The sequence below is a fragment of the Protopterus annectens genome, chromosome 15.part0 (genome assembly GCF_019279795.1).
Source record: "Protopterus annectens isolate FY-2018-M chromosome 15.part0, PAN1.0, whole genome shotgun sequence".
In the NCBI taxonomy this organism is placed as follows: Eukaryota; Metazoa; Chordata; order Ceratodontiformes; family Protopteridae; genus Protopterus; species Protopterus annectens.
This window is the reverse complement of record NC_056749.1, coordinates 19,465,613-19,480,813: the sequence shown is the minus strand read 5'-3', so window position 1 is coordinate 19,480,813 and position 15,201 is coordinate 19,465,613. Positions and strand designations below refer to the sequence as shown.

At 44.5% G+C, this 15,201-nt stretch overlaps 1 protein-coding gene across 2 annotated transcripts in view; it reads right to left on the bottom strand.

The window, feature by feature from the left end:
• The window catches only part of DCAF15 (DDB1 and CUL4 associated factor 15), a 1,446,364-nt gene that overhangs the window by 902,832 nt on the left and 528,331 nt on the right, over window positions 1-15,201 (bottom strand). For both annotated transcript variants that reach the window (XM_044057323.1, XM_044057324.1), the window contains exon 6: window positions 4,475-4,645. In XM_044057323.1, coding sequence (XP_043913258.1) covers window positions 4,475-4,645 — 171 coding nt within the window. The remainder of the gene's footprint in view (window positions 1-4,474; window positions 4,646-15,201) is intronic.

Below are 15,201 nucleotides of genomic sequence, written 5' to 3'. Positions count from 1 at the left end.
GCAATCAAGGCCTTAAAACACGATCCATGGTGTCCCTCTTCAGCCAGGACTAGAAGGCTCAGATATGACTAAGATGATCATGGAAAAAAATGGACACCAACAGTTAATCTCTGCAGCTCTTGGAAGGCTGTACTGCTGATATACTTGAGACTGCTGCAACAGTACCCTGACAGCTTTAGGGAGACTGGAAATGGGTTCCTTAGTCAATCTGAAAGTCCTACCCATGTTGGAACAATAAGCCAGTGATAGATGAAACACCCAAATTACAGTAGTCTACAAACTTAAAACAGGCCAGAAGGGTTGGACTAAATGTCCGAGGAATAGATGCCAAATGGGAGAAGGCCCAACACTGTGGTACACCAGTGACATTTCTGCTCTCAGAAGTGTACTTGCGACTAACCACTTGAGTTCTGTTAACACAATCAGTTACCTATCCACAATACAAGGATTTTCATTCAGATTTACTTGTCTGTGAACAATGTCTGCAAAGGCAAGTGTCAAAGGCTTTGGCCAGATCAAGATATGCTGTATGCACTGAAATGCTACCCACTGTTTTGGTTACTTTTTCAAAGACATTAATGAGGTTAAAGAGGTAGGACCGTACTTTGACAATGCAAAACTGAAAAGGGTCCAGGCTTAAAAGACCTTCAGTGTCCAAATGAATGAGGTCAGATGCACTGCATGTTCCACAGATTTACATACAAGACTATTGTGTCTAAAGTTAGCAGGATCTGTGGTTGGACCACCTTCGTGTAGCAAGATTACAATGGTTTTCCAGGCTTCAGGGATGTAACCTGGAGTGGGTTAAGGAAGTTAACTAGGGGTTCAGCATGGCAGCCCCATTTGGCACAGAATCAGCAAACCTAGTATATCACAGCAGAGTCCATGGGTGAGGTGGTTTTAGTTCTGAAGAGAGCCAAGAAAATTCCAAGGAGTCAGGGGGACTGAGTAAGATAAAAGTTGTAACACGGTAATACACAAGGTGAAAGAGAAGCTACGTACTTAATTGTTGTAGCTGGTTTTGGTTTTCGTGGCTACTTAAGTTTAAGCACCTCTGAGCTTCCTGCTGCTTCTTTACGCTCTTTACTACTTTAAGTGTGCGATTAATAAAAGTAGAATGAAACTTCAAGAATTAAGCTACCTCTATTATATAATTTATACCAGTATTCAACCACAGGGATTCGTTTTTAAATTTCTCATTTTGCGCATACAGGGACTGCCTTACCAATGCATTTAAGTGGAAGTAGAAATCAGAGGCATTGGCAGCAACATGGGATACACACAAGCAGAGGATTACAGTAATATTTATTTAGTTCATCAATCCACCGAAGGCTTGCGTTTTAAAAGTCTCTAAACAAAATATCTACAGAGAAAGTACCAATTTTAAGAGAAAAGATTGCAAATTTATTGTCCAATTATAAAAGGATGACATATACTTAGGTGTACAAGCAGCAGCCATATATGAGAGGACTACATCAAGAATATTGGAGCATCCAGTATGACGGTTAACTACTTGTAAAACAGAGTTGGCATATACAACAAAGAAGTGTTGGGCATGCCTACTACTGGCAGTATAGGATAGCCAGTTTAAAGGATCGATTAAGACGCCCTGTAAAAAGATGGGGATTTCAGCTGTGTTAAAGGGACACAGGTGTTCTGCATCTAGCTATGAAATGGTAAATGGTCTTGTTTACGGTGATATTGATATCCAACATCAAATGTAGTGCTCAGAGGAATCTTTTGCGAGGTGATACCCAAGACAAATAGCAATTGTGGGGGAGTAACAGTATGTCTGAAGAGGTGATATGGACACTGCAAGCAGTAAGACGATGAGTGATTTCACTGCTTTTCAACCATCTGGGAATGGATGACAGGCCATGTCCCTGCAACATTATTTTTATTTTATTTAACATTTGTCAACCAGGAAAGTCAGACTTGGAACAAACCAATTTTCAGCAGAGGCCCAGGGAGAAATGCTCCACACATGTCTGTAACATGGGAGAAAACCGGAGCACCTTGAGGAAACTCACATGAACGCAGGGAAGACATACAGACTCTGCACAGAAGGCACCCAGCTGAGAATCGAACTGGAGAACTTCTTACTGTGAGGTGACAATGTAGCCGCTGCACCACTGCGCCGTCCAATGACAACATGGCAGTCCAAAGCATTTACTGCAGCTCTTTCAACATTCTTAGCTATTTAGACCTGCCCCCTCATTACCCTTAGGCATGCGGTGAGTAGGAAATTAAAGTCCCATGCAAGAAGTCCCAGTCATGCAAAAACCTTCTGAACTCCTCACTTGTGCACTGCACAACTTATTCTAACAATGTATCGGTGGATGTTAGAACGGACACGTGTATGGGAATTCAGCACATGCTGCTTCTGCCAGCTGGCCAGCAGTTTCAGTGGTGCAACAAGTATCATGCTCGCCTCAGTGCAGAAAGTTGTAAGCTCTATTCCCACACCAGGCAGATGGATTGCTGACAATGCTAGGTGCTGCACACCAGAGTGCGTTGCCCTTCAATTGTGACATTAAACCAAGGACCCATCTGTTTGCATATACACTACTGCTAAAATTTGTCTCGCTGCATCTCAAACTGTAAATGCACTTGACTCAAAGGCAAACTGGTCTATTGCCTTAAGATCACAGCACCTATACTATTTCAAATGGCATTATTTGCAACACAAATGGCCTCTCATCTGTGACTAGTTTAAGCATCTAAAAACTATTGTAAAGAAAATTAAGGATGAACCAAACCACTGACAAAATTAAAACACAAGCAAATTCTTTTAATGGTAAGCACTTTCGCAGCAGGTTAAGTTGCTTCATCAGATGCTCCAACAGTGCAAATACACACACTTAAACTACACTGACCAACAGAATCACAAACTCAATTAAGGATGCAAATCTAAACATTCTGATTTAAAAACAAATACAATTACATATAAAAACATTATAAAAAACAGTTCATCTATATCTCTTGCCTGTAGAATTAATTTAATAGATACCTTTGTCAGTAATCCCTTTGCCCCAGGTGGTTCTCAACCTTATCCATTCCAATAATGGATAATAAACGGACCCGATATGAATGACATAGGCAAGTTTCTTTGTTGTAGATACATAGATAGTAGTGCTGGGTTCACCCATCCGGATACAGGAAAACTATGGAAATTTACTTTGCACACTGTATAAAATGCAGCTCCTTCTACATAGGGAAAACCAATCGGATGTTGGAGTGCAAGAGGGAACATGTATATATCTCTAAAGGTGGAGTCAAATGCTTTAGCTAAGAATACAGTTACACATGATCATACACACGTGTTTAAGGTTATACTAGTGGAGAAAACACAACGTCAGAGGAGGAGATCTTAGAAATCAAACTGAGAAAGTGGAATTGGAATGGATTATAAGGCTGAGAGCCACCTGGGGCAAAGGGATTAATGACAAGGTACCTATTAAACGAATTCTACAGGAAAGAGATACATAGATGAACTATTTTACATAATGTTTTTATATGTAATTGTATTTGCTTTTAAATCAGAATGTTCAGATTTGCATCTTTAATAGAGTTTGTGATTCTATTGGGTCAGTGTAGTTTAAATGCATCTGCACTGCTGGAGTATCTGATGAAGCAGCTTAACCTGCTGCGAAAGCGCTTACCATTAAAAGAATTTGCTAGTTTTCATTTTGTCCATGGTTTGGCTCATACTTTTTAATTTTCTTCACATTAATTTTGTTTTTTTGGTTGAACCATTCATCTATACCACATGAAGTATTTTTCTGTGCATCTAAAAACTCAACGTTCACAGCTCCGTATTAGCATACCACCTGGATCAAGCATAGTCACCTCAGGCATATTAGACACTAACTTTGGAGGATACTGCACGTTTTCCAGAAACCTAGGTTGTACCTTCTTGTCAACTGGCACAAAAGCACAGACTTTTTCCTGGATTAGTTAACAAGCACTGCAAAACAGACTACAACCTGTACATTTAAGACTTACCACTCATCTTCCAGTTTTAACTGACACTGGACACTAGTCAGCAATAGTTTAACCTCACGACCTTGTAGTGTGTGATCCCACAGTCACAGACCAACCATTTACAAACACCTTCTAAGATATCAGTAACTTGAACAGCTCCTTTTTGGAATACCTCTGGGGATTGGCAAGGGAAGATCTAAGAAATCTGTACCCTCTTAATAGCAAATTAAATATAGAAAAAAATTATCCTAAGCTTGTCTAGCTTTACTTGCCAGATACCTGGATTTGCATCTGGAATAAAAGAAAATATACAACATTCCCGTGACTATTTGTGGATGACAACTATAAAAAAGTTTGATCAATCCAAATGTCTATCATCTCCATTTTACAAAGGTGTTTGAAGCACAACACATTACAAGCGGTCTCAAGACATTTAATTGGTTTCCCCGGAGAGAAACAAAAAATGGTTAAACAGGATCAGGACTCTTACCTGTCCGATGGACGGATATAGCACATGCGATCAGTGAAAAGCTGGTGTTCAGCAATACAACATGGTCCTTCTTTAACTGAAAAGCAGGCTGGAATGTTGGGAAAGGATACACAACTTGGTACTTTGTATGAAGCATGAAGCTGTGTTGTAAACACAGGCTGTTCAGGCCACCTAAACAGGCCAAGAAAGAAAATTCTGTCAAATGCCTTCAAATTGTTTTCATCTCTAAGTGGTTATATCAACAAAATAGTGAACATATGCACAACACTTCCCATTTTTGGGCATACTATTGCAGTCTTGATAGCCTAAGAGGGAATTAAGTGCTACATGCTTAAACTGCTCAGTCTTCAATTACTGGCCAAGTTTATAAAAACTAAAAAGCACTCTTCCAGAAGAAGCATTTCACATCACTAATGGGTCTGTCATTGAAGCAGAGACAAAAATCCCAGATGAAACACTACTTCATAAATGGTATTTGTGCAGAGATGTTTATAATGTGGTCTACAGTTGTACCGACATATCCTTTCGATACATACAAGTTCAGCAAAACACTCCTACCCACAGGATGACTGCCAATACACAAGGCTTTTTTAATATCACCATTTACTGTGCAGACTCCTCTTACCCAAGTTCCAATCTTTCAAAGCAGTGCCTTGTTTTCCCCTGCAAGGAAGAAAAGAGCATTCTACGTTTGATCCCCAAAGCATTCGGCTAATTTTCCAAACTGTTCCCTTTTCTTCAGTTATCAAACAGCCAAACGAGGTCTCTTAACTATGCATCTTTGATCCAACATAGGCTGCAGAAAGTACGGTTGTGTAAGATGCTCAACTGATCACTGTTACAATACTCCTTAAAGACTGACATCCTACCAATGGTAGCCATACATCCAGTCAGTATGCCAAAGTCCTTCCAAGTACTGAAAGGACAACAATATGACTTATGCCCAAGGACACAAGGGACCTACGTAAGCTAAAAACCTCAGAACATACTTGCCCTAGGAGAACAAAACAGAAGGTAAGAAATAGTTGTGTAAAAAATCTTACCATAACCATAAATGCCCTTCTCTTCCATGTTGCAGTATTCTTGTTGTGGGATTTCCTGCCCTTAGGTGACTTGTACATAGGCTCCTATACAAAGGCTTCAGCTTGGTTGTTGCAGCTGCATGGGATGTCACACAAGGCCATAAACCAAAGGCCTTAAATGGGACACCTGCAAGCACAATCTTCAGAACTTAAAGCTCAGCAGGTAGAGTAGAAGGCCAAGCAGGAGATGATGCCAGTGGTGTCAGGTATGGGACCCTGGGGTCCTTCTGTAGCACAGACAGGTCCAGGGTGATGCGGGGATGAAAAGAGAATGATGTGGGTGTTAAGTGGGTGGGAAGGAATATTGCAACATAGGACATCTATGGGTATGGTAAGATTTTACACAATTATTCTATGTCCTTTTATTCCTATGTAGCAGGATTCCTGTTGTGGGAGAGTACCACAACTTAGTTGTATGAGAGGGTGGCGGATGCAGAAGAGGATTCTACAAAGCCCTGTAGGACTGCCCTGGCGAATCTTGCACTCGCTCTGGAGACTTAGTCTAGCTTGCAATGTTTGGTGAAAGTGTGGATAGTGGACCATGTGGCTGCTCTCATAATGGAAGCAGTGTCCAGACCCTTTAGGAAAGCCTTGGAGGTGGCCATTGCCCTTGTGGAATGGGCCTGTACTCAGTTTTTTCCCGTGGTGGGAATAGCAAAGACAGATGGCATTCCTGATCCAACATAAGATGGTTTGTTTGGGGACTGCCTTGCCCAATGATCTGAGATGAAAGGAAACTGTCTAGATTTCCCAATGGACTTAGTTTTGTCCAGGTAAAATCTTAGTTGCCTGTGTACATCCAGGGAGTGGAGTATCCTTCTCACCTTCATTTTTGTGGGAGGGAAAGAAGGTGGGCAGGTGGACAGATTGGTTTAGAGACAAATCATTGAACACCTTGGGCATAAAGGAGGGATTAGTTCACAAGGTGACCCTGTCCTTGTGGAACGTGGTGTAGGGGGCAAACCATTAAGGCTTGCAGCTCTGAAACTTCTGGCTGATGTGATAGCCACAACGAGGACTGTTTTCCATGTACATATCTGGAGGGAAGCTGTCCCAAGAAGTTCGAATGGGTGCTGGGTAAGCTTTTCCAGGATGAAGTTAAGGTCCCAGGGTGGGGGGATAGGCTTTTTAGGAGGTCTGTGTGTAACACCCCTTTAAGGAAGAGTTTTACGTCGAGCCTGGCTACCAAGAGGGATCAAGAGGCAAACAGGCTGACATTGCAGAAAGGTGTACTTTCATTGAATAGGAAAGTCCACTTTTTATCAATTGACATACAAGAACGAACTAGGGGAGGATCAGCAATGCAAGGGTCGCTCCCCTTGTCTAGACACCACTTAGTAAATCTTTTCCATTTAACTAGTTTCCTGGCCTCCCTCAGGACTGAAAGCACGTCCTCTTAGTGGTGTCTGAATGGGATCAAAAGTTTATCACCCACAGTGTCGGGGACATCTGCAAGTGTGGGTCAAGAGGAGTAGGGTAACTTGTGATTGTCCTTGGCTAGACTGTGAAGTAGGGGGAACCAGTGCTGCCTTGGCCAGTAGTGAGTCACTAACAAGATTTTTGGTTTATCCTTCCTGATTTGTAGGAGGACTTTCTGAATCAGTGGGAAAGGGGGGGGGGATGCATAAAGAAACTTCCCCTCCCAGGAGAGGTTGAAAGCATCTATTTGAAAGCATCTACTCTCCACACTAGAGGGGAGTAGGTCTTTGAGCTTAAGGTCTGCAGCTGCCTGTTCTGGGGGGAGGCAAACAGGTCTATTTGCGGAGTGCCTCACTGGTGGACTACATCTAGGAGGACCGCCCTGTCCGACATCCATTCGTGTTGTGGAGAGGATGTCCTGCTTAGGAGATCTGCTCGCTTGTTGTCCTGCAAGGGGATGTAGGTTGACTGCAGGGACAAGGTGTGGCGAGAGGCTAGATACCATATCAGCAGGGCTAGTCTGCACAGCTGGTATGCCTTTGTCCTTCCCTGTTTGCTGAGGTAACCCTGCACAGCTGGTATGCCTTTGTCCGTCCCCGTTTGTTGAGGTACCACATTACAGTGGTATTGTCCGTTAATCTTGAAGAAAGTACAGTTGTGTACACTTGCCATAAACGTAGATGTTAAGAGTGTATTCACTGTTGCAGTTCTCACATATGGGTTATCCGGCTCCCTGTAGCCCTCAGTCAGCCCAAATACCAGAGTCCTTTGTATATGACGTTGGCTGCCATTGGTTGTAAAACTTGAGTCAGAATGTCAGGTATAAATGGAGGCAGCAGACACCATTTCCTCAGTTTTTCTTGCCTTAACTGTCAGGAGTTAACCCAGGAAGGTAGCACCCTGGACACGTCATACAAAAAATAAAAATATGTAGTCTGTCTTAGGAAAAAATGGGGAATGGAGGGTGGGAAACCAGGACTGCAACAGTGAATACACTAACATCTACATTTATGGGTAGTGTACACAACTGTACTATGTTCTTCGTGTTTCACTGTTGCAGTCCTCACATATGGGTTGATTCCCAAAGCCCAGGAAAGACAAAGGGGGAGGAAGTATCACAGATTAAGGGTTGGTAAGAAGGCCCTGCAAAATTGCAGAGGTAAAACCAGCCCTGGATTTAGGAAACAAAGGTAGGCTGTAACGCTTTGTAAGTATGGACAGAAGACCAAGTAGCTGCTGCTAGAATGTCCTTAGTAGGCACACCTCTCAGAAAAGCTGCAGAGGTAGAGGCTGCTCTAGTAAAACGAGTCCCAGTACCCGGACGGGGAACCTTCCCATGCTGCAGGTAACAAAAGTGAATACAATGAGCAATCCATTCGGAGATGGTTTGTTTTGAAATAGCTTTACCCTTAGCCCCAGGATCAAAACTAACCAACAACTGTTCAGATTTTCGAAAGGATTTAGTCCCAAGTAAAATATCAGCTGCCTATGCACATCAAGAGTGCAGAATCCTTTCCCCTTTACTCTGGGGATTGTTGAAAAATGTAAGCAGGTGAATAGACTGGTTAAGGGTTAAACTGGAAACTACCTTAGGCATAAAGGAGGGATTAGTTCTCAGAGAAACCTGATCTGAATGAAAAATAATGAAAGGTTCTACTGCCATTAAGGCTTGCAGCTCCGATACCCTTCTGGCTGAAGCCAAAAGAAAAGCAGTCTTCCAGGATAGAGACTTCAAATCTGCAGAAGCAGCTGGTTCAAAGGGAGGCAGAGTAAGTTTTTCCAGGACAAACTTAAGATCCCAAGCAGGAGTAGGAGTACTTCTGGGAGGTCTAAGATTGCTAGCTCCGCTCAGGAACTGTTTCATCAAATGGCGAGAAAAAATGGGTTGCTCAAAAGAACAATGAGGCAAAATTGAAGCATGAATTTTGATTGAAGAAAGGGAAAGTCCACCATTTAGCAATCCTGCTAGGTAGTCAAGAATGAAAGAGAAGGATGAGAAGAGTCTTCTCCTTTAGCTAGCATCCAAGAACAAAATTTCTTCCATTTATCTGCATAGGATTTTCTGGTGCTAGGCCTCCTGGCCTCATGAAGAACTTCAACCACCTGTTGGGAAAGATTTAAAGCATTAGCCAGGCAGTTAAATGCAGAGTTTGAAGGAGGATGAAGGAACTTTCCCCCTTCCTGAACCAACAGATCTGGTACCAGGGGAAGATGCCGAGGCTGAGCCTGGGAAAGGCTGCGAAGAAGGGGATACCAATACTGCCTGGGCCAATCTGGTGCTATCAGAATAGCCTTTGGTTTTTCATCCCTTACCTTTAGCAGCACTCTGGGAAGAGGCAGAGTGAGAGATGTGTCCATGGGACGGACAACGCATCCACCCTCCAAGCTTTGTTGTAAAACTCCCTGGTGTAGAAGGTTGGAAGGAGATGATTGGTGAGAGGAGAAAAAATCCACTTATGGGGTGCCCCAAGGCAGAGTGATGCGACGGAAAATTACCTTTTTCAGTTGCCACTCGTGAGGATCCAGAACATGTCTGCTCAAATGATCCGCCAAGGAGTTTAGCCTCCCTGCAAGATACTGGGCTATTAGACATATGCCCATGGATGCTGCTATGGACCAAAGTCTCATGCTCTGTCTGCACAAAGGGTAAGAGTGAGCCCCCCCCCCACTTGTTGATGTACCACATGACTGTGGTACTGTCTGTCCTGATTAGCAGAGTCCCAGGGTAGAGTAGGTCCTTGAAAACCAGCAAGGCCTGCTGCACTGCCATCAATTCTTTTAAGTTTATGTGCAGATGAATCTGTTGGATGCTACAAGTCCCCTGTCTTCCAGATGAGCCCCCCATGCAACATCTGTGGCATCTGTGGTGAGAGTCTGGCTGGCAGGTGGTGGGCAGAAAGGCAGATCCTTGTTCTGAGAACAGGCTGTCACCCACCAAAAGAGCTTCATTTGTAGACAGGGAATCAGGGGAAGAATCAAGTCCTGTGTGCGCTGACACCAAAGATTCTTGCAGTACCACTGAAGTTCTCATATGCAGCCTTGCATATGGGATCATCAAAATACATGAAGCCATGAACCACAGCACTTGCAGGAATTGCCTTGCAGAGAGCTGGGTCATGCTTGCCAAGTTCACAAAGTATGCCGAATGATCTTCTTGCTTCTGTTGAGGGAGGAATACCATCAGGGTGGCTGCATTCAGACTCGCTCCCAGGAAAATCTCCCTTGTAGGAACGAACTCTGGCTTCTTTTCGTTGAGAGAGTAACCCAAAGAGGTGAGAATGTTCTTCATGAAATCCAAATCCTTTTCTAGTTGTTCTGGGGAGTTTACTTGAATGAGACAGTCATCCAGGTAAGGATAAATTTGAATGTTCTCTGCCTGCAAAAACAATGGCTGGAGCCAGGCACTTCGTAAAAACTATGGGAGCAGTAGATAAGCCAAAGGGCAGTGCAGAGAATTGAAGGAACTGCCTGCAACTTTCCCTTATTGGGATGTGCAGATAAGCCTCCTTGAGATCCAAAGTTACCAGCCATAAATCGTTGCCCAGCATTGGTAGTAACTGTTGAAGTGTGAGCATCTTGAATTTGGGAATCACCAGAAAAGTGTTTAGAATAGACATATCCAGAATAGGGCGCCAGGAGCCCCCTTTCTTGGGTCCCAGAAAAAGTCTTGAATAAAAACCTAGGCCTGCTTGATTTGCAGGAACTGGCTCTATAGCTCCCATGGTCAGTAGAGAAGAAATTTGAATTTCTACCTCTGCCTTGAGAGTTCTGGGTATGTCTGGGTACCCTTGCAGAACAGGGAAGGTGTGAAAAAACTTGTAACCTTGGTTTACTATATTGAGCATCCATTTGTCATCTGTGATGGTAGACCATACCTCTGCGAACCTGGCTAACCTCTCCCCCCAAAGGAAACCTAGGGCCCACAGAGGTAGGCACAAGAAGGCTGGAGTCATTGAGAATGTTTGCTTTGGGAAGCTGGCTTAGAACTTCCTGATTTAGAACTCCCTGATTTAGCAGAAGAATGCCATCGTTTAGTCATTTGAGGGACAGAAGCCTGCCCTCTGGAAGATCTGAAACCCCTAGGCCTAGACTGAACCCTGCTTGCCAGGATCAAGGAAAGACCAGTTCTTGGAAGGATAATGCCTACTAAACAGAGGAGGCTGAACCTGAAGGAAATCTTTTACAGCTTGCATAGATTTCACCTTATCCTCCAACTTCTTCAGTACCGCCTCAGCCTTATTACCAAAAAGATTGTCTTTGTGCAAAGGAACATCCAGCAATTTAGATTTAACAGGTTCAGAAAGAGGCTGCTCCCTGAGCCAAGCATGCCTTCTAATAACAGAACCAGTGGCTGCTGCTCTGCAGGAAGCCTCCAAAGTGTCAAAACCACAATGAAGTGAATGCTTATTAACTGAAGTGGCAGAATTCAGTAAGTCTTGCAAATCTTTGTTCTCCGACATGGAAGGAATATCCTCAAGTTTAGCCTTAATAGCCTCCAAAGTATGCTGAAAAAGACAACTCGCAGATCTAATGGCAAGAGTTGCAGAAGCATAGACTTTTTTACCCCACCTGTCCAAGGCCCTAGACTCCTTATCAGAAGGCACAGGGCTTTTAGCAATAGTAACCTTAACACCCGTGGGGCCTTGAGAAATAATCTCTGGATCAGCAGTAGGGTTTTTAAAAAGGAATGGATGATAATCAGGAACCCTATAATACCCATCAGGTTTTCTGGGGGCAGGAGGAACAGAATTAGGAGTTAAAGAATTTTCTATGAAAACATCATCCACAACTTCCAAAACTGGAGGTATAGCCAGAGGCTTATGCTGTGGCAAATCCAAAAAATCCCCGATTCTTTTCTTAGACTGAGGAAAAAGCTGACATTCCCATTTGAAGTGCTCCCTAAGAGTATTCAAAGTATCCCCAAAGGAAAAACCGTCTGGAGGGGAGGCAGAAGGGATACAGTCCTCAGCATCAGAATCCTCAAAGCCAGAAAAAAGTTGAGAATTTTTTTCTTCTCCAGCAGACATACTGGAAATCTCAGAATTTGAGACAGACAAAACATCAGGAGATAATTCCCTAGCCCTCTTGGAAGGGGGGGGGGGTCGAGAGCCCCTAATCAGGTAAAGATAATCACCAACCATCTTTACCCACTGGGACCGAGGCACAGGAGGGGAGGCTGATGCCTGCTGCTGAGTAAGCTTGCTGCTGGAAGGTTTACTAGCAATCCAGAGGGACTTGGGAAGCCTAGCAACTGCAGAAGTCTGAACTAAGGTAGTCGGTCTGGTTTTGGTCTCATATCGAAAACAGGAGGCGACCATAAGCCAGTGCCTGCAAAGTGGCTCCGGACCCATCTGAGGCGGCAGAAGGAGGAGGGTCTGAAGACGAAATAGCAACCTGCAGCATGGAGGACTGTGTAAAAGGTCTCGGCAGAAGCCTGTGGCTGAAAATCTGCAGACTGCAGGGGCTGCCAAAGCACCCCACTGACTACCACTGTGCTGACGACCAATTTCACCAGTGAGTCGTCAGCAGATTTAACCCTAGGCCCGTTGCGGTCCTTGTCTTTGCATTTCCTAGGTATACCTGAAGTCAGGAGACCAGAAGACACCATACCGATGAACTTAGGCCAGACTCTGAAATGCTTATACAAAATCTTAGCTCTACGGCATATGGTACGCGGGTTAAAGAAAGCACAGAGATCGCAGTTAGGGACGTCGTGCTCAAGGCCAAAACAAGTTATACAACAGGAATGGAAATCACGGTGCGGAATCTGTTTTCCACAGGCAAGACAGTTATTAACTTTATTTGACATTCGTTAAAGCAGGAAGAGAGGATCCCCAACGGGGTACTTATCTGACGGCGTCTTCAACTTGGTAGTCAGAAAGCAAAAAGAAGTTAAATGGCCAACCGGCACTAATGCAAATTGCATCTGCTTCGGGCTATGCGGCAAGAAAAGACTGGGGAAATTGCGTCGGCTGCCTCCCTTTATACCAGACGTTCTGACTTCAATTTTACAACCGACATCTTATACCAAAGGACTCTGGTATTCGGGCCAACTGAGGGCTACCGGGAGCCGGATAACCCATATGTGAGGACTGCAACAGTGAAACATGAAGAACATCCCCGGGTAGAAGCAAAGGGGTGAAGGTTTTTAGAGCCAAGAAGACTGCTGTCACTTCTCTGACACTGATGTGTTTTGGCCTTCAAGGAAGGGTGCCAGTTTGCTTGAACCCTGTAAGATGCCATTGTTGCACCCCAACCTGAATCTGAGGCACCTGTATTCATTACCTGGGTTGGGGGTGGGGGCTGAAGTGGAAGCCTCGGGTTTAGCTGGACTTGTTGGATCCACCAGCTGAATTCATTCTTTAGACAGGTAAGGAGGGGGGTTACTTGTTCCAAGTGATTCAGGTGCTGGGACCAAATGTTCTTGAGGTACCACTGTAGCTTGTGCATACGCATTCTGGCCAGTGGTAGCATAGCGATGGTTGCTGCCATTAAGCCCAGGAGTCGAAGAAATTGTCTTAGTGCAGGAGGTCAGGGATAGGACCTTGTCCTGGGGGAGAAAGGCCTTCATTCTGTCCGTTCAGATTCTGCACCCTAGAAAAATCTTGTCCTGGTCTGGGTTCAAGCAGGACTTCAAAAGGTTGAGAGTTAACCCTAGATTCTGCAGAAGGGGACATGGTAAAGTGCAGATGATTTGAGAGGGTATCTTTTGATTCTGCCAGTATTAGGATGTCACCCAGATAGGGGTAAATCTGAATTCCCTGAGTTCTGCAGAAGGCAATGGCCAGGGCCTGGCATTTTGTGAACACCTGGGAGGAAGTGCACAAACCAAAGGGCAAAGCAGTAAATTGGAAATGAGAGGAGTGCCTAGAGAAACGCAGGAATCCTCTGTGGGAAGTCCTGATGGGTAATGTGTAGGTAGGCATCCTAGGTCTAAGGTGGCCATGAAAGCCTTAGCTGTTATGAGAGGTAGCCGGGTGGCAAATAACAGCATTTTGAAGGTGGGCATCTGAAGGTAAAGATTTAGGAAGGAGAGGTCTAAGATGGGTCCCCAAGGGCCGTCTTTCTTGGGAACCAGGAAGAGAAGGGAGTAGAAACCCTTTCCCTCCTGTCCTGAGGGAAGAGAGGTTTCATGGTACCCAGCTTCATCAGGTCAGAACCTGTGGAAGGAGATTCATGGGTGTTTTTTCTTACCAGGAGCGGAAATATCCTTTTTGTATTATGGACAGTACCCACTGGTCCGAGGTTATGGTTTGCCAGAAGGGGAGGTAGTGGGAAAGGCGTGCTGAGAGTGGAAGGCGGGCAAGGCAATCACGCACTGTTGGGGCCTCCTCCGTCCTGAAAGGGTTGCCTAAGCTGAGGATGTGGGGCAGCAGGTCTGGACGTTCTAGGTCTTTCTTGCACCTCTTCTAGATCTGGAAGAGGAAGTACCCATTATCTGGGTAGGGTTTCGCCTTACAAAGGTGGCTTTTGCTGGACACTTTCTGCAGTACTTGGGAATGGGGGACACCAGTAAATGTTTTATGTCCTGCAATTCCTTACTTTTTTACTGCAAAGTCTTAAAAAGACCTGCAGATTGTTTTCCAAAAATGAAATTGTGATCCAGGGGGGCATCCAGGACCTTTGGCTTGAAGTCTTCTGGGAGATTCTGAAGTCTCAGCCAGGAGCATCTCCTGAGGACAGAAGCAGATGCTACAGAGTGATCAGATGCTTCAGCAGCATCATAGCTGCATCTAATAGTGTGTCTGGCTACTTGTGTAGCCAAAAAGTTTGGAGGAGATGTCAGCCTTAATGGGGCAGTCAGGGATAGAAGCCACCGTGGAGGAGGCTTGAGAGATCAAGTCCAGAGCATATTTAGTCATGTGCATCTGACAGTTAATGGCTCTGAAAGCCAATGTGGAGGAGGTGTATAACTTCTTACCAATTCTACCATAGATTTACTGTCTTTATCAGTGGGTAGGAGTGAGGCCGAGGGAAGGACTCTATTGCTTATCAGGGTAGGTGGCAATCACTGCTGGGTCTGCCAAGGGTGGTTTGACTAAATTTCTGCTAGTCAGGCACCTTGTAGAAGCGATCTGGTCACTTGGGGGCAGGTGGCTGCAAGTCTGGGGCTTTGGATGCAGAATTAAAGGCATCTAAGTATGCAGGCAGGACTGGAGGAACAGCAGAAGGGGAGGTGGATTCAACTTGAAGCTCAACATGCCTCTTTTGGGAGTCAGACATTTG